General features: G+C 42.4%; 1 protein-coding gene and 1 long non-coding RNA gene across 2 annotated transcripts in view; one reads left to right on the plus strand and one right to left on the minus strand.

Moving 5' to 3' along the window:
- The window catches only part of LOC141371447 (uncharacterized), a 60827-nt gene that overhangs the window by 32830 nt on the left and 9095 nt on the right, over positions 1 to 18902 (plus strand). The window lies entirely within an intron of this gene.
- On the minus strand, positions 6940 to 9043 carry HSPB3 (heat shock protein family B (small) member 3). Its single transcript, XM_073886715.1, has one exon. It carries the CDS (start codon positions 8803 to 8805, stop codon positions 8353 to 8355), a length of 453 nt encoding a protein of 150 aa, XP_073742816.1. The 5' UTR covers positions 8806 to 9043; the 3' UTR covers positions 6940 to 8352.

Genomic DNA, 18902 nt, shown 5'->3' on the forward strand with positions numbered 1-18902 from the left:
AAGAATACCTTGGTGGATACATCATTCAGAGTCCCAGAGGGAAACAAAAGGCATGCTCAGATTGGATTTTTAAAAAATGTATAATAAAGTGATGATTTACAGAGATGTGGGCAGAGCTGAGGAAACAACAAAAATGCTGAGGCACATGGTATTATGATTATTATGATTTCTAATAAGAAATACATATTTGGTCTTCATCCCAATTTCTGGCACAGAGCTCCTAAGACCCTTGGAGTTTTCTAAACCTCGAGTGCTTCAGAGATGACTTTTGTTATGTTAATGTGACTTTTGGAAAGCCGCTAAGTAACCTAAGGATGGGGGCTTGTTGCCAGGAGAGCCAACCATGTGATTAGAGGGTTGGAACTTTCAATCCCACCCAGGAACCTCTAAAGGGGAGGAGAGCGGCTGGGGATTGAATTCAGTCACCCATGGCCAATGATTTAATCAAGCATGCCTATGTAATGAAGCTTCGTAAAAACCCAAAAGGGGTGGTTCAGAGAGTGTCTGGGTTAGTGAACACCTGGAGATTTGGGGAGAATGGTGCACCTGGAGAGGTCGTGGAGGCTCCACACCCTTTCCCCATATCTTGCCCTATGCATCTCTTCCATCTGGCTCTTCCTGAGTTATATCCTTTTATAATAAACCGGTCATCAACTAAGTAGAATGTTTCCCTGAGTTCTGTGAGCCCCTCTAGCAAATTAACTGAACCCACGGAGGGGGTCTTTGGAACCTCCAATCTGTAGCCAGTGGGTCAGAAGTATGGGTGACAGCTTGGGTTTGTGCCTGGTGTCTGAAATGGGGGGAGGAAGGCAGTCTTATAGGACTGAACCCTTGACCTTTGGGATCTGATGTTCTCTCTGGGTAGAATTGAGTTGAACTGTAGGACATCCAGCTGGTGTCACAGAGTTGCTTGGTGGTACCGGAAAAAAAAACCCACAAGTTAAAATTGGTGCACAGTTGTAGGCACCCAGAGACCAGGAACAGTGGGAAGCCCTTACCCTGCTGAGCCAGAAGGAACAAGGGAAAGGAAATAGAACTACTTTCCAGGGTGGGCTAGAGCCCCAGTGGGGAGAGGGTATGCCTCATCACAGCTGTACATCAGAGCAGTTCAGTTCCTGAACCTGGAACCAAAGCAGCAACTCAGAGAAAACTACCCCAGTATCTTTTTCATTCTACGCGCTGCTCTCTTGCTGGCACCTTCCATTGGGTGAATCCAACCGAAAACCAGAGTGCGGTCCCCTGGGACACAGAACAGGGCTGAGGTGAAATAACTGTTCATCCACAATTTTATACCTTCCCAAATATTATCCAAGAATGAAGCAGTGTAAAGACTGAGAATTTTCCACTTATAGACCCTTGCAAAAAAATGAGTTGCCTTAGGAAGAGACAGAAATCCAAAAGGAAAACTGTGGAAAATAAGAAACAAAGAGGGGCACACAAATGCATAAAAAAAATTTTAGTAGTGGGATTTTACAACAATCAATAGTTAAAGGTAAAAAAAATTAACAATGGCAGCAAGATGGGGAGGAGGATTCAATGGGTAGTAAGGACACAAACGTTCTCCAAATCCTCAGGAGAGTAGAAATGTTAAAGAATTTTAAATGTCTACATTTTTATGCTTTTATTAGTTTCCTTCAAACATGTATATTAACCTATACATTTTCTAACAGTGTTTAAATTTTAACACCTTAAAGATCAAGAGAAAAAAACAAGGAGGTAAGCTTAGAAAACTTGATAGTCCAAAGACAGAAAAGGGAAAAAGCAAAGGGAAACCATGATAAATAAAGACACACAGTAAGAAATACATCTAAATATTTCAGGCAATAAGTAATGGAGTTAAATTTATTAAAAGTGAGATTATCAGACTATATTTTTTAAATCAAGCTACATGCTACTGCTTCTAAGAAACAAACTTAAGACATAGTTACATTGACTATATAAGAAAAAAAGGTGTCACAGTGTAAAACAAAAAAAAAATGATATTATCAGATAAAACAACTTAATGCATTACATGAAGATAGAGTTAGCCTACATAATAATATAAGACATAATTCAACTGAAATAAACTATAAATGTATAATCACATAAAAACATAACCTGGAGGGGCGCTTGGGTGGCTCAGTAGTTAAGCGTCTGCCTTCGACTCAGGTCATGATCCCAGGGTCCTGGGTTCGAGTCCCACATCGGGCTCCCTGCTCAGGGGGAAGCCTGCTTCCCTCTCTCCCACTCCCCCTGCTTGTGTTCCCTCTCTTGCTGTGTCTCTCTCTATCAAAATAAAAAAATAAAATCTTAAAGAAAAAACATAACCTGGAAATATACAAAGGAAAAAATGGAAGATAATTTTTTTAAAATTTTCAACTGTCCTTTCATACGGAAACATTTTTTTTTTTGAGAGAGAGAGAATGAGAAAGAGAGAGAGAGCACATGAGAGGGGGACGGTCAGAGGGAGCAGACTCCCTGCTGAGCAGGGACCCCGATGTGGGACTCTAGGATCATGACCTGAGCTGAAGGCAGTCGCTTAACCCACTGAGCTACCCAGGCGCCCCCCATATGGAAAGATTTTTGAATGCCAATCTTTATGTTTCTAGTTGCCATAAACAAAAAAAGGAAGAATATTTGAACCAAAAAATAGCAAAATTAATTACATATATGCAAAAAATATATACTCCAAATAGAAAATATACATGTAAATTATTTTCACATATATATGGTACATTTTTTAAAAATAACTATGCACCAGGTCATGAAGAAAATCTCAACAAATTACAAAGAATGGGATCAAATAGACCTTTTTATTTTACTACAATAGATTTCATTGTATTTGTCCTTGAAGTTAGAAGACATTAATAAACAGGATTTTATATTACATATATACACGCATGCTCTTGTGTGTTAAACAATGCTGAGGAAATGTAGAAGAAAACATTAGGATCATTTATTTTTCAAATTTAAAATACTGTCTCACATTTTGGGGAGGACATCTGAATTGCTAAGACAAAGTTATTTTCAAAATATAATATGCGAGCTGTACTTGGTATACCAAACCAATTTGGTACATAAATGTGTAACCAAATTTTATTCTTTCCAACTAATTATTTGAGAATCTCTGAAGAGAACAGTGGCTTGTGAAAAAGAGATGTTTGTTAAGCTTGAGGAAATGATATGTGTTTTTTTCCCTTGAAGTTGTATGCCATTTGTGTTTTTTAAAATTACTTTTTGTATGTGCTAAGGACCACTAACAGCAATTTTCAGACAATCACAAGTAGGTGAGAAGTAAGGCAACAACAGCACGTTCCAGATCCCAGTGCGGTTTGGACTCAGAGAGGTCAATGGGAAATAAAGTCTTCAATTGATATAGGAAAGACATTCAGGTCCAAAGCTGATGCCTGAGACGCCTTTGTTGCAGAAAGGTGGTTTTATTAAAGCCCGGGGACAGAACCTGTGGGCAGGAAGAGCTGCACTGGGGTCGTGACGAGTGGCCCATTATATACTTTCAAGCTGGGAGGGGGTTAGGGATAACCTAAGTCTCTAAGGAATTTTGGAGGCAAGGTTTCCAGGACCTTGAGGGGACTAGCTGTTGTTGGGAAAAGGTCATTTATTACCGTCTAATAAAACCTGAGTCATGAAATCCTTCAGATGTATATCGGTGGATCATATGCTTGGGAAATGGTTGCCAATGTGTATCTTGGGGAATAGAGATAAAGGAAGTTTCCAAAGGAATTTTTATATGTCAATGTTGACATAGGATTTTGATTCTGGAGGGTCAGGCTGAGATTACCTTTTGCCCTTAGCAAAGTATTAACATCGAGGCAGCTGAGCTCCTAGAGGAATGTCACTCTGCCTGTTTCAAGGACTTGTCAATGGGCTGTAAGTAGTAAGGAAATTTATAATTTTTCTTTTGCCTTTGTTTCCCACATCAGAATGACTTCTGGGCTTCCAGGATAAGAATTAGGCAACTTAAAACAAAAACAAATCTTTGATACACAATCTATAGGAAAAGAAAAATCCTGGAGAGGTTTAAGAGAACTGACTTTGCACTTAAGCCAGTAAAAAATTAGATAAAAATATAAGGATATTAGAGCCCATAATATTTGAAGGCAGTCTGGGGTACATAGGCGATAATGCTATAAGACTATGTGATTTGCCTGGCTCCCCCTTCCCGTAGCTCTGAATTTGGGGTTATGGTGGATACAAACCCTGTGTGCCTTTCCATCTGCCTTCTTTTTTCTGGGGGTATCACCTGCTTTGCAGACCATGCTGCTGCCATCAGAGCCACTGCCAAGTCTCCTAAGGTGGCTGGAGGCCAAGTTGAAACCCTGAGCCTGTGTTTCTCACCCTGAGTGAGCCCTAACCATGCTGAGTCTCCTTTTGCTCTCAGCATGGATGAAATGTCACACCGTGGGGTATGGGGTCTGGTTTTCTGAGCAGCCACTAAGGGTTTGGATGATACACCCCAGAAGTGCAGGAGAGTCTAGTCCCTGTGAGCTAAACCTTGACTAAGCGGAAACAGGAAGTAGTAGGGACCAGGCAAACAAATTCCCTCTTTTTTCCTTCCCTGTGGATCGCTTTAAGATTTTATTTCTTCCCAAAGATCTTCTGGAGAAGTTCCAGGTGCTAAGCCAACATCCTTGCCAAGAGCCTGCTGAGTTTCTTCGTGACTCATTGTGAAGCAGTGGTCAGCATGGTGACACCTCACCTCACTTGGCTTCCTGTTTTTTTCTCGCCTCTTTTCCCCTGTCTTCCCACTTTTACCATTCTGGGCTTGTACTTCCCAAATAAAGTGTCAGCACTCCAATCCTTATTTCAGGCTGTATTCTGTAGGAAAGTTTTTCTGAAAGAGCTGAAACAACAGTACTCACTTTACAGGAGGGCTGGATATTTTCCCCTTGTCCCCAGGAGTAGTCACTGTCCACTTTTTTCCCACCCTGCCCCCTGCTCGGGGAGGCTGTGGAACTCTATCAACAGGGCACCCACACCTCCAGCTACCACTTAAGTCCCACCAGTGGGGGTGCCCTGGTAGGAGATTAGAGGGATAAAGCATTTATTCTCCTGGCTCCAGGGAGAGGTCACCTGGGGCTGTTTGTATCATCAAAAGAAAGTCACAGCTCGTGGTCTCCTCCATCTGACTTTCTTGATTTCTGAGACCTGCTTCCTCCTCTCATCTCTTCGGACCTACAGAACAGAACAGCTCCACACCGCTACTCTCAGCTTATACACCATCCCTTGCAGCTCTTCTTCACCCCACTTCTTCACTTCTTCTTCACGCCCACTCCTTTGGAATGTATCTCTTCGTAAATAAATTATTCCAATTTGAATTATTCTAATTTTGACATTGCTATCTGTTTCCTTTTGGGACCAGTAGTGAAAAGGAATGGTTAAATTATAATATGTTTTATCTGTGTTGGAGTAGTGCATAGCCATTACAAATCAGTTTATGTTTGGTAGTAAAAGCAAGTGATGCACTTTTTTTTTTAAAGATTTTATTTATTTATTTAATTGACAGAGAGAGAGACAGCGAGAGAGGGAACACAAGCAGGGGGAGGGTCAGAGGGAGAAGCAGGCTTCCCGCCGAGCAGGGAGCCTGATGCGGGGCTCGATCCCAGGACCCTGAGATCATGACCTGAGCTGAAGGCAGACACTTAACCAACTGAGCCACCCAGGTGCCCCGCAAGTGATGCACTTTAAAAAAAAAAAAAAAAAAAATTCAAGAAGTCAAGCAGAGTTCTGGAGGGAAACAGAATTCCGTCATCTGAAAGAGACTCTAATGAAGGGACCCATTGATGGGAAAGCAGACAGAGTAAAAGGAATCGATAGAGGATGGTGAAGACCAGGGACAAGGAAGGGCAGAAAACATGATCACGCCAACTGCTGACGGGGCAAAAGGAAGAAATACGGCATTAGAACACCCGAGCCCAGTCCGAGTGGGAGGCCTAGACTACACCGCTTCTCCAGAGGTGTAGTCATGGAGGGACACAGACCTGCTGGGACCTAGTCCCCAGCAGGTTGATAGAAGGAAATGCCCTGACCTTTCTCCCCTCCTGCCCACCAGTCTTCTCTCTCCAATCTCTGGTCTCCAGTCAGCACTCCCATTGTCTGAACCCAGTTGGAAACTAGAGTGATGGAGGCCCGTGAGGGTCAGCCTGCTTGGGTTCAGAGTGGAGCTGGCAAGGGCGGAAGGACGGGTTTGGGTTGGCATGAAGTGAGGCATGCAACAGACAGTAACCAGTACTATTGGGGTATCAAACTCCATGCAAATATAATCCTAATTTTGTGAAAAGTGATACATGTATTTATGCATAAGGGAAGACTGAACTAGAAATTTAAAGTAGCAACCTCATAGTAATAAAAGAATTTTTTTTTTATTTGTTACAGTGCTTTATATATTTTCCAAATCAAAAAATGGTTGTGTAATACTTTAAAATATATCTTAGGGAAAAAATGCTAATTGGATGATGTGGTTATTTTAGTGTTCATTTTTAAAGGAAAAGTTTCTATCGGTGGTTCCTCATGGTAAGAATTTTACTTCCTGGGGCACCTGGGTGGCTCAGTCGGTTGAGCGTCTGCCTTTTGCTCTGGTCATGAGGCTGGGGTCATGATCTCAGGGTCCTGGGATCAGCCCCATGTCAGGCTCCCTGCTCAGCAGGGAGTCTGCTTGTCCCCCCACCCCGACCATCCCCCCAACCCCCCCGGCTCCTACACGTGTGCGTTCTCTTTCTCTCTCTCTCAAATAAATAAATAAAATCTTAAAAAAAGAGAAAAAAAGAATTTTACTTCCTGAATTTTTCCAGAAGTAGGATCTCAGCTAGAGTAGGGTTAAGGCCAAATGAGAGGGTTTTGTTTGTTTGTTTGTTTATTGATTGGTTTCTCAAAGCACTACTTTGTTTTCACACCATCCTGCCAATCATTAAGAAAGAATTATCTAATGTGGGACAAATGGAATCCCATTAATTATGATCATCTTTGTAATGTAGCAGAGCTGGTCTGTGATACTCACTTTGTCAAACAAAATTTCTTAAGTTGCACAAACCTCAGTGAATAAGCATTAACACATAGTTTCAAAATCCTTTCAATTTAATTACATTGTAAACAAATCTCTCCAATCAAGTTTGCTTTCAAAACTTCTTTGAGAACTGTTTGATTTCTTTTTCTCTTGCTTCGTGTCTCTTGCATTTTCACTCAAATGACAAAGCCCTGTGGAGGAGCACAGGGGTGTGGTCAGTGGCCTGCATCCACCCCGGCTCTTTGCACACTCAGCCCCTTCTATTCCCAGTGCTGTGCACGGGATCGCCAGCAACACATGTGGGGTGTGGGGTAAAAGTGGCTACTTCCTCCCGAGAAATATTTAGCATGTACAGAATGAGATAGCAAATCTTTGGAATGTCACAGACCAGCTATAGATGGCAATATTCCTTAAGCAAATCCTTAACCTACACCAATGTCTCAGCCCTTCTCGGCCCCTGTGCAAGCTCCAGCCCAGGAACCTCTACTACCTGCCAGGCTATTTAAAGCTAAGGATTATGCAGGGAGCAGATGTGGTGCATTTTGCCATCTTCTGAAATCTAAAATGTTAAGTAGCATCAAAGAATGTAGAGTAAAACTCTTTGAATTCAGTAATTACACTTTTTAAAGTGGTTTCCTAAACTTAATACAAACTTATATGAATATGAGTCAACACATATCTTTGTAATATTGCATAAATATCCACAGAACATATGCTGTTGTTAAAAATACATTCAAACAGGACTCAAATAGACTTTTAAAAAATGAGGTACAGATTTAGAACTTTTTAAAAATAGAATTTACATCTGAAAATTCCAGTATTATGTTTAAGGCAGTAACAGCTGTAATGAATCAAATATATTTCAGGCCAAATTTCTAAGTGCTACATTTTAATCTTCAAACTCTATGTTTACAAATTCCACTTTAATTAAAATTCATTAAAAAGCTTGTCAAGTGAAGGGAATCACAACTTTTTTTAGCAATACAAGAAGTTTTCATAAAATGGATAAGAAATTCATATGGCTCTTTTGCCATCAATTATTACGAATGCAGTTTCTGGGGCATTTTTTGGAGTAATGAAGAAATAATTCTGAGTCTTCACTAGTATCCAAGTCGTCTCCTAAACTGTCGTTTCAGGTATAAGAATAGCATCCCTTTGAGCTATAGGAACATTTAACAATTTTCCTCTCTGAGTAAGAATAACAAACACAACCTCAACATACCAGGAACTATGTCTCTATTTTTAATCTTCATAAAAATCATTTCAAAGGTGGTTAATACAAACATTCCTGTGGTACCATTGGCTGAACTATAATCTTCCTCTTGCCGTATGAACAAGAATTGATTAAGATTTCACTGAGTCCCAACTGGATCCTTTACTTCCACCACCAGAATTCCATCATGACAGAGGATGGCAGACAAATCTTTGGTTTCGATGCCATCTGGCAGTTTATACTGTCGGGTGAAGCTTCTTGAGATAAAACCATGTTCATCCATTCTGGTTCCGTGCTGAGCCTTGATCAGCAGCCAGCCTTCGAAGGTCTGAATGATGATATCTTCAGGGAGGAACTGGACCACGTCCAGCAGGATCTGGAAGTGGGATTTGCCTGCTTGGGCCAGCGTTTCCGCCTCTGAGTCCACCGGAGGAACCTGGGCCGCCCTGGCTTTTCTCCGGTCCACAGTGGTTGGCCCCGGCAGTGCGTATAAAGCGTGATCCAGCCTGCAGTCTTCCAAGCCTCGAGCTTCAAACTCCTCCTCATAGCGCACTGGAGTCTCAATGAGGTGCCTCAAGATGATTTTTGCCATGGTGGGAGGCAGAACCAGTATCGAACGGCTTCCCTTCAGTCTATGTTTGGTCAGAGGCGAACCTCTCAGTTGCCTACTGACTAGATTATCAGCTGGAACAGCTACTCCTTGTAACCCTGCGCAGACGCAACTACTTAATTAAGCCTGAATCATACCACCACACACCCACTCTTGTCTTTTCACACACGCTGACAATGAACAGCTATTTATAGAGCATGGTTCGAAGTTTCATTTAGCACACAGCCCGCTCAAGCTGCCCAGGCAAGGATCTTCCTTACATTCTCGGTTATTCTTGGCAAGTGTGTCTGCTTTGCTTGCCTCAAGAGAAAAAGAGAATTAGAATCAGAAACAGTATTTTAAAAAAAAATCTCTGAGTGAGTGTCTGTCCTTGTGAACTGCAGTGATCTAAGGGACTGTGGCTTCTTAGAACAGTCCAGAGATATGCACTCATCTTATAATATGAGCTAAGACTGCATTCGTCCTTGTCTCCAAGTGCAAAGCTGGGAGGGATGAAGGTAGCTATAATTGACACAGATACTCAAATCTCAGACATGCAACCAACTCTCAGCCCTCTGTCCTATAGATTTTCTTTTCTTTCATCTTTTCATCATTTGTCCTTAAGGGATATCTGAGCCAAGTCATCTGGGTTTATTACATCTGACTCATCAAAAATGAGATCAGATGACTAAGCTAGATAATGATGTCAAACCTCAGATGGGGGTTGAGGAAGGCATAGAATGGGGAACTTAGCAATGAAAATAAAGCCACAGGGGAGAGAAAAATGTTAAAGCGTTGAACTATTTGATAGTAAAGCCCAAAAAACTAAGGATTAATCTAGTTGTGGTTCTGCTACTAAATTGGCAAAATAAATGACACATAATTTCTTAACTATCACACCCTTTATATTCAACTTACATTAAAAAAAAAATGAGGCAACTCTCTACCCATTGCTGTAGAAGGATCTCCAAGACATGCTTAGTAAAAAGAAAAGTCCAGAACAGCATATAATATGCTACTATTTATGCTTTTTTTGTAAGTAGGTATTTGCTTATATAAATAGAGCCTCTCTGAAAGATATATGGCTGGGAACAGCGGCTGCCTTCTGTGATGGTGACAGTGATTGGGAGGCAGGGGCTGGAGGGAGACTGGCTTTTCACCATAAACACATTTGTGCTTTTTATTCTTACAGTGTGTGTAAGGTACAAATGCACAAGAAGTTTTAAGATATAGAAAACTTCCACTCCACAGAGGATAGTATTTTCTAGAAAGGGTAGACTCAGGAATACTTTTCCTTAAAAATCATACATCCATTTTCTTAGAATGAAAGAAAAATGTCTGAAAAATTAAACATCAGAAACAGAAGGGAACGACCTCCCTTAGCTCCTTTTTACTCTAAAAACCTCTGCAGACATTTTGGTATGTACTTAAGAACATGCCTTAATAATGCTGTCCACACTCAGCTTTTTTGACCTGCGCTTTATAGGTAGGTGGCCCTGGAGGGGAACGTGTACTCTTTCAGATATTTTAATGTCCTCCAACTCATAAAATATTGAGAGCTGTTTTCATCAGTGCTGCTCTGAGGGGTAAGTCAAGAATAGAACTCACTGCCGGTGGCAGGAAATAGATAAGATATTAAGGATTTGGCCTTAAAATACTTGCAACAATCAAGGCAAAACTGAGAAGGTACAGAGGTTTTTCATCTAACCCCTGCCCCCATACAGGCATAGCATCCCCCATTGTCAACATCCCCCACCAGAGAGCTACATTTGTGGCAACTAATGACTCTAAATTGACATACCATGATCACCCCCAGTGTACATTAGGGTTTGCTCTTGGCGTTGTGCATTCTATGGATTTGGAAAAATGTTTAATGGCATGTATCCACTATTATAGTATCATACAGAGTAACTTCACCACCATGATAATCGTCTGTGCTCTACCTGTTCATCCTTCCCTCCTCTGACCATGCTCTAAAAACTGCTGTAAAAAATAAAGCCTATTTAAAAAACTAAAACTGAAAACCTAAAAGCTAAAACTGTTCTAAAAAATAAACTCTTTAAAAAATACTGCAAAGATACTGTTAGAGTGGGCAGAGGAAAAACGTGTCTAGTAATCTTATACTTTCTCGCCTCCAAGAACCTCTAAAAGAGGCAAGGAGGACCAGATGTGAGAGGTAGTTTCCATATGGGATCGTGTGTGTGAGTTGCTGGGGTTAGAAATGAGCATCCACTTTTCTGATCAACACCCAAGACTTCTCTCAATGTTTTCCCAAAACTGCCCTTTGACCCTGCCCACCCCTGAACTGCCCTCCTCCTCCTCATCAACTACCTCGACCCTTTCCCCCTGTGGAGAATCTACCAGGCTTCCAAACTGGTCTTTCTGCCCCGCCTCTTGCCCTACTGTCCACCCTCCCTGGGTTTTTTTTTTTTCTATAAACCCAGTCTAATACTGTAAATGTATTTTCTCTTCCTTGTGACTTTATATTCCAGTTGGGGAAGGCAGACAATAGCAGACAATGGCAGTTTGAGGTCAGAAACTTAGGGTTCACTGCTGCATCCCCAGCACCTAAGACAGCACCTGGAAAGTGATGGAAAAAAGACGTCACACTGCTATAGATTTTGTACTTCTTATTTCTGTTGGTCCTGGATGCCGTTTGGCCATCCTTCTGTGTACTTCGATCAGCTTCTCCTGTTTCTCCAAAGTGGAGGCTGTAGATGTCTTCCGCTCCTCAGGTCTTCCCTTGGGGCCTGGTCTCACTCTCCCAATGAACTGACTTCCCCTGAGGCCTTGTAACATTCACACCCAGACATCTCAGAGGGAGAGAATCTTCCTCTACCCCTTTATCCCTGCCCTGTTCCCTTGTTCCCTTGTTCCCTTCCTCCTCCTCTGGGCTTTCATCCAGCCACTTACCCCTTCCTGGGTATTCCCCAGTCTCTCAGGATCCACGCTCCATCAGCCTAAAGTCAAGTGTGCCTCATCTTTTTAAAACAAGACCTCCTAGACCTTTTGTCACCTATAAGCTAGTTATTCTCATCCCCTCACAGCCCAGCTCCTTGGGTTTGTAGCCTGGATTCAGTGGTCACTCTCCACATTGCTGCAGAATAACCTTTGCCCTACCACCAACTCCACCTTTAGTTAGGTCAAAGTCAGCCTCTTTGCTAGGTCTATACTTTAACTTTATCTTCCCGCACCTCTTCAGCATTTGACATAAGCATCTCATCAGGAAAGAATGTGAACTGCTTTTTTCTTAGCTCTCTCAAGAGGACTAGCAGAGTTTTATTCTATTCCATGTGTTCTTAGTGGGGACGATATCACCCACAAGGGCACAAAAATTGGTCCTCATGGAGAAAAAAAAAGCATATAATTTAAGATTATGTAAAATCTTAGCTATTAGATAATGGTCTGTGGCCCTCCAAAGGGCCACACATGCATAAACAGACACATAGTATATCTCTGGTATTAAAATTTCACAGGGGAGAGGGAGGAGCATTAGGTGAAAAATGTCTTAAAAGACTCCTGGGGGGGGGGGGGCACGGTGCAATAATAAAACAGGTGGGAAAGACTGCTCTAGTCGGCTTCATGAATTGCTCATCTGGACCTCCATGGACAGGGAATTATTTGGGGGATTCCGGTAACAACAAGGCTTGGAGTCTGAGAAGCTTCCCTAGGAAGAGTTATGTCTCACGGATGAGATGGACAACAGAGCGGGGCAGATGAAGCTTTGGGCAAGGAAGGGAAGGGGGGGGACTTGGAGTGTTCCCTGCTGCGGAATGGCATGTGGCAGGGCCTGGAGCCCGAACTGTGTGACTGCAGGACGCAGAGGACTCAGTGTGGCTGCCATGCAGACTACAGACTTTGAAGCAGGAACATGAGGCTGGAGAGGTGAGCAAGAACCAGATCGTGGAGAACCTTGTGTGTTATTTTTGTTGGGACAAAATAACATTGTCAAAACTGTCTGAATTTTTACTAGTTGCTCTAGGAGTGAAGCACAATTCTATTTTAAAGTAAACACCGTTGGGGCGCCTGGGTGGCTCAGTCATTAAGCGGCTGCCTTCGGCTCAGGTCATGATCCCAGGGTCCTGGGATTGAGCCCCACATCGGGCTCCATGCTCGGTGGGAAGCCTGCTTCGCCCTCTCCCACTCCCCGCTTGTGTTCCTGCTCTTGCTGTGTCTTTCTCTGTCAAATAAATAAAATCTTTAAAAAAAAATAAAAATAAACACTTTCTTTTATCTCTTCAAAATCAAGATTTTTGTGAAAGTTTTTGTTTTGTGTTTCCAAATTAAAACTTAGGTTCTATTCTGGAATATTGGAGTTACCTTCATGAAGACCTAAATCAGTGCCTTTTTTACTTTTTGCTTTTTCTGACTAGACCCACAGTAAGAAATTTGGTTAGTATCCCCACCCATTGAGCACACATATGCACATCCTAGGCACGAAACACTTAGCTTTAGTACTGTGATCCACTCTGATGGTCTCTATTCAATTCCACTGAGCTTAACAGTGAGCCTTGCAACTCACTAAGTTGATTTCACAACCCCCAAATTGGTCACAACCCACGGTATGGAAAACAGTTAACATTTTACGTTATCAAGGAAGGTAGTTTACCGTCTTTGTGGGGTGAATTACTTCTCTGCAGAGAGACTGTGATGCTCTGAACTGGTTTTCCTTCTGTGGCCATGGTAAGACATTGAGTAGGTAGGGAAGTGAGAAGTGCACCAAGGCCGAACAGTATGGCTTCTGTCAAACTCTGATGAGGTTAAGGAAGACAAGAATGGGAGCATAGAATTTAGCAGCAAGGGTGTCTTTGACTTAACTAAGGGGAGAGTCAGAGGCAAGGCAGGGGCAGAAGTTAAGCTGCAGTGGGTTGGGGAATGAATATCGCATCCAGACTACAATTTCAAGGAGCCAGGTGGGAGGGGGATGGAAAGAATTCCCTAGAGGCTGACATAAGGCCTCAAAGGTTTGTTTTGTTTTAATTAGATGCTTTTAAGAAAATTGCCCATTAGTCTGATGGAAAGGAGAGAACTGGTTAGCAAGGCTTTCTGAGGGGGGCATGGCTGATAGAGCTGAGAACTGGATGGCCAATATCCTGTTTTAAACTTTTTAAAAAAATTTTATTTATTTATTTGAGAGAGAGTGAGAGCACAAACAGTGGGGGAAGGGCAGAGGAAGAAGGAGAAGCAGACTCACCGCTGACTGGGGAGCCTGAGGTGGGACTCAATCCCAGGACCCTGCGATCATGACCTGAGCTGAAGGTAGACGCTCAACTGACTAAGCCACCCAGGTGCCCCTAAACATTTCTTTTAAAGAATTTTCCTTCTGTCATCCTAAAGTCACGAGTAAGGTTTTGTTCCACATTACAGCCTGGTATCAACTAGGCTTTGGGGGAATTAAGAAAGGTACTGTACACATGCTTTGGGTAAACCAGAGTCTAGGGCCTTGGCTGCCCAGAGAAGCAGTCATGAAATGACAACAGACCATAGCAGCAGTCTGGAAGGAGGTAAAGTGACAGCCAAGTTGCAACATGCACCCCTGCCTACAGAGACCCCAAGATATTTAAGGGAGATTTGATTGGACCTCACTGCAATCTTGTAGGCTGGATTCAGCTCTGCAATGTTAGCCTTATGGCTATTAAGGATTTTACTTTAGATGGGAGCCATAAAAAGCACAAATACATTTTAACAGGGTTTGAGAGGCTGGAGAACGCAGTCTTCCTAAGACACTGATTCGATCACAGGGTCCTTCCTCTGATCAAGTACCTGCGGTGGTTTTAGGCTCTCTCATGTGAAAACTGTTGCCATTGTACAATCTGATCTTGATTAATTCTGTCTAAACCTACATTTATAGGACTTCCTCCATCATATGTTCCAAACTCTTTGGTCGCCACCAAAAGGACCAAAAATATAGGTCGGGAGTGTTGCTCTGGATGATCCCTATCCTCTAGACTAACTACTCTGCTGTCCTCCAAACACTCCTTCTGCTTCGCACCACCTCCCATGCTATTTCTTTCAGCTGAGATGCTATAATAATATAATGAGATGCTAAATAATGGCCCTCCAAAAGATGTCCATGGCCTAATCCCTGGAATCTATAAATGTTCCCTTACTTGGTAAAGATGTTACAGATGTGATTAAATTAAGGGTGTTGATATGAGGAGATTATTCTGGGCTCCAAATGCCACCACAGGTGTCTTTATAAGAGAGTGGCAGAGGGAGATTCCACACACACACACACACACACACACACACACACACACATGAAGGCAGGCACAGAGAAGATGAAGCAGAGAGAGATTGCAGATGCTGGTCTTAGAGATTGGAGTGATGAGGTCACAGCCAAGGAATCCCAGAAGCCATTAGACACTAGAAAAGGCAAGGAACGGATTCTCCCCTGGAGCCTCCAGAGGGAGGCAGCCCTGCCGTTGGACTGCTGGCCTCCAGGACTGGGGGAAGATAAACACCTATTGGTAAACTAGGCAGTTTGTGGTAATTTGTTACAATAATCACAGGAAACTATACAGATGCCCTCAACCTCACCTTACTGCTGATGCTCTGATGTCCTTCCTTTAAGGGTCAGTACTCCTCCCTGTAGAGTGCCCATATATCTTCAGCTGAAAATAATTGTCCTGTACTTGCTAGGGATGAGGTTCACCTGGAACCTTAGTTCTAAACTCTTGGGTCTAGTTTTACACATTATTAAGTTAGGTACTATTGCTAGGAATCATGGGACATAGAGCAGGTGTTCAAAAACTAGTGAAGGAGGGACACCTGGGTGGCTCAGTCATTAAGTGTCTGCCTTCAGCTCAGGTCATGATCCCAGGGTCCTGGGATCAAGCCTTATGTCGGGCTCCCTGCTCAGTGGGAGGCCTGCTTCTCCCTCTCCCACTCCCCCTACTTGTGTTCCCTTTCTCGCTGTGTCTCTCTATCAAATAAATAAAATCTTAAAAAAAAAAAAAAAGAAAAAAACTAGTGAAGGAGAAGAGCTTTGAAAGATTCTACTAATTCAATTGGTTCTAATGTGCTCATGACCCTTCAGGTCCACAGGTCCGAAGAGACCACTTATGTCTCCTGATGAGAGTGTTATCATCCTAGATTCAGGTTCTTCTGGTACAGGAATGGACATGTTAGGGGCAGGAGTTCAGATTCAGAATGAATTCCCACTATGTTTACTCTGCCTTCCTCAAGTCCTTCTTGCTGGGTTCACCAAGGCACCCACTCTGAGGCTCGTTCCTGCTCCTGCTCCTGAATCCACTGTAACCGAGGCAGATGACTCATCAACAGCCTGGCCTCACTGTTACAATGAAGCCAACCTCCCCAGACCTTGTGGCATAGCCACACAACCGGGTCTGCCTGCCCTCTTGAGTCTCCAGCCAGATTCCAATCATAGCCCTTCCTACTCTTGGAGTTAGCCCAATTTGTAAAGCTGAACATTGGCCAAAATTTTCTCCTCTCATTGCTTTCTTCCCTGCCAACTTCCACAGTCCTTCTTACAGCCTGGATCCTGTCCTGAATCTTAACCCCATGGCTGGGGCCAGCGTACCCCTCTAGAGCCCACCTGTTCTTTCTGTAGGCACAGATACTAGTTTCTTTGCCCTCCACCTGCTAGCCAGGATCCTGCCAGACTGCCTGCCTTCTGAGTTAAAACAGCACCGGGATCATGGCCTGCCATGGAATGATGGTCTGTAACCATTGCTCAAGCAGCTGTGCCTTGGACTCAGTGGAACCTGCAGTGCAGCCAGTGAGAGCAGACAGGTAGCCTACCCACACCACCTCATCCTCCTTTTCCTGACATTGATTTCCTGAGCACCAATGGACCTTGATCTTGAACCAAGTGTCTGTCCTTGGACCCATCTCATCTCTTACAGATCTTCATGGTGGTTAAGAACATGGAATAAGGGTGTATCCTTTGGCATGTTACTTCACCTGAGTATATTGCCATTTCTTCATCTCTACTATGGGTATAATAACAAAACATACCTCCCAGGGATGTTGGGAAGTTTGGATTTGATTCAGGCCATAAAGCATTTTCTCTATAAGGCATTGTGCTAAGTGATCAATAAATAGAAGTGTTTCTAGTTGCCTCTCTAGATCATAGGCTGGACACTTGAAAAGTTATTTGTTGTCTATGAAAAACTTCAATCTTTTTTCTCTGCTAATCTTTAGAATCCTCAAGAAAAATCATATAAATCCAGTTTTCTGGAGCAATACAGGTTACTGAAACCCGGATGGTATTTAAATGAAATAGATTATAAACTCTTGGACACAGAAGAATGCTTTTGACTGTCACTGAGTATTTGGTACAAGATTTTTACCTCCAAAATAGGACACATACCAGCATCTGTCTTTGGCCCCATATTAACTTTCCCATTTGAAGAGATGGTTTCTAAGATGTCAGAAGCTCATTTCAGTTGCTAGGCAAAAAAAAAAAAAAAAAAAGAAAAGAAAAGCAAGGCATGACATATTAGCTTCAGACTTGAAAGCAGCAGAGATCTTCTCAGGATCTGTACTGATCTGTAAAACTAAATCCAGATGTGATGTGATTTGGTGGTGTGAAAGTGAAGCCAGGAGGGGTTTCATATTTTTATGTGATAACTGCCCTCTGGTGGGAGAGACTAGAATTACACAGATAAGAGACAACAGTATCTGAAATGATAAATGAGAAATTCTTATTCCTCTTGTCTTTTGACTTCATATTCCAAATAAAAGTCCTCATACACTAAGCCCATTTCCCAGTTTGGTCTAACCCTTGCAGCTTTTAGGTCATTCTTATTGTGAGGGGTTGCAGGATGAGAATTGGGAAATTTTTGAAGAATAAATGTTTAACCCTTGCTTTCCGATTGAAAACTACCAAGCGTAAACTATGCCGGTTCTACCTAAATATACCTAAAGAGGCATCATACTAATGTGAGTAAAGTTTTTAGGGACATAAAGACCTGTATTGAATCCTCACTCTGCCCTTTATTCTCTGCTTGTTCCAGAGCAAGTCATGACATTTCTAAGGCTTAATTTCTTCTTAGCCAGGAAAAAAGGGGAAAAATACATACACCTTTTAAGGTTGTTTTGAGGATTAGAAGAGATATCAAACACTTAGAACAGAACCCAACACATAGGAAGTGTTCACGAAATGTTAGGTGTTATTATTGGTAACACACAGGAGGAATGAAGCTCTTTGAGGGGAAAGCTGACCCATTTCACTCAGTAGCAGCAATTTTGCAAAGAATAGCATGTACCATTGCCCATATTTCTTTAAACATTAATCAAGGTCTTGGCAAATATAAGATGTTACTGGGTAACTCTACAAGTCACTAATTCTGTGCAGACAAGGTTCAGACCAAGCCAGACCCCCGGAGGAAAGTACTAAAGCTTCCCTGTCATACCAGGACTGTCTTTATCAACTATGATCAAATTATTTTTTCCCCTTTTCCACAATTTGCTTTTAAGCCCTTTGGTGGTATTAACATTACTTTTTAGTTGCTGAGCTACTAAGCTTGAGAAACTCGAGGCTGCTTTCTTAACCTGAGGGAAATTCCCAAGAAATATTTACTGTAGCTTGCTCACAAATGGTTCTTGGGGGTTTGTGAGTGATTTCTTCCACAACACAGTTTAACTGAGAGGTCAGATAAGGATGTCAAGTTAAAGAAAATGCAGGATAGGAGATAGGTAGGGCAGAGAGTAGCATGAAGGACCAGCAGTCAGGGGCAGAGATAAAAGTCAGGATCCTAACTAGCTTTGTAACACCAGGCAGATCATTATAACCTCCATGAACCTCATTCTCAGCTGGAAAAGAAAACAAGGGACTGGACTAAATTTACAAGGTCTCTTTCAAGTTAAAAAAAAAAAAAAAAATGGAGAAGAACGGAAAAAGAAAAAAAAAGACTTAGGTATTATGCTGATTATATACAGCCTGCCAGAGTGCTTTCCAAAATGTGATCATTTTCCTCCATGTGCACCCCCACTTCTCAACTCCAGCAACTCCTTTCCTGTCCATTTCACGAGACCATCCAGGATTGCCTTATCTCCCGCACTGAAGGCTGGCAAAGGGGCGGGTGCCTCAAAAGCACATTTTTTTATCTGAGGGCCCTGCCATCAGATAAGAG

This window comes from Callorhinus ursinus, unplaced genomic scaffold (assembly GCF_003265705.2).
Source record: "Callorhinus ursinus isolate GAN/ISIS: 27379988/994484 unplaced genomic scaffold, GSC_fseal_2.0 scaffold3, whole genome shotgun sequence".
Taxonomy (NCBI): domain Eukaryota; kingdom Metazoa; phylum Chordata; class Mammalia; order Carnivora; family Otariidae; genus Callorhinus; species Callorhinus ursinus.

Coding starts and splice junctions, on each gene's coding strand:
- HSPB3 (XM_073886715.1), bottom strand. CDS start 8,805: ATGGCAAAAATCATCTTGAGGCACCTCATTGAGACTCCAGTGCGCTAT.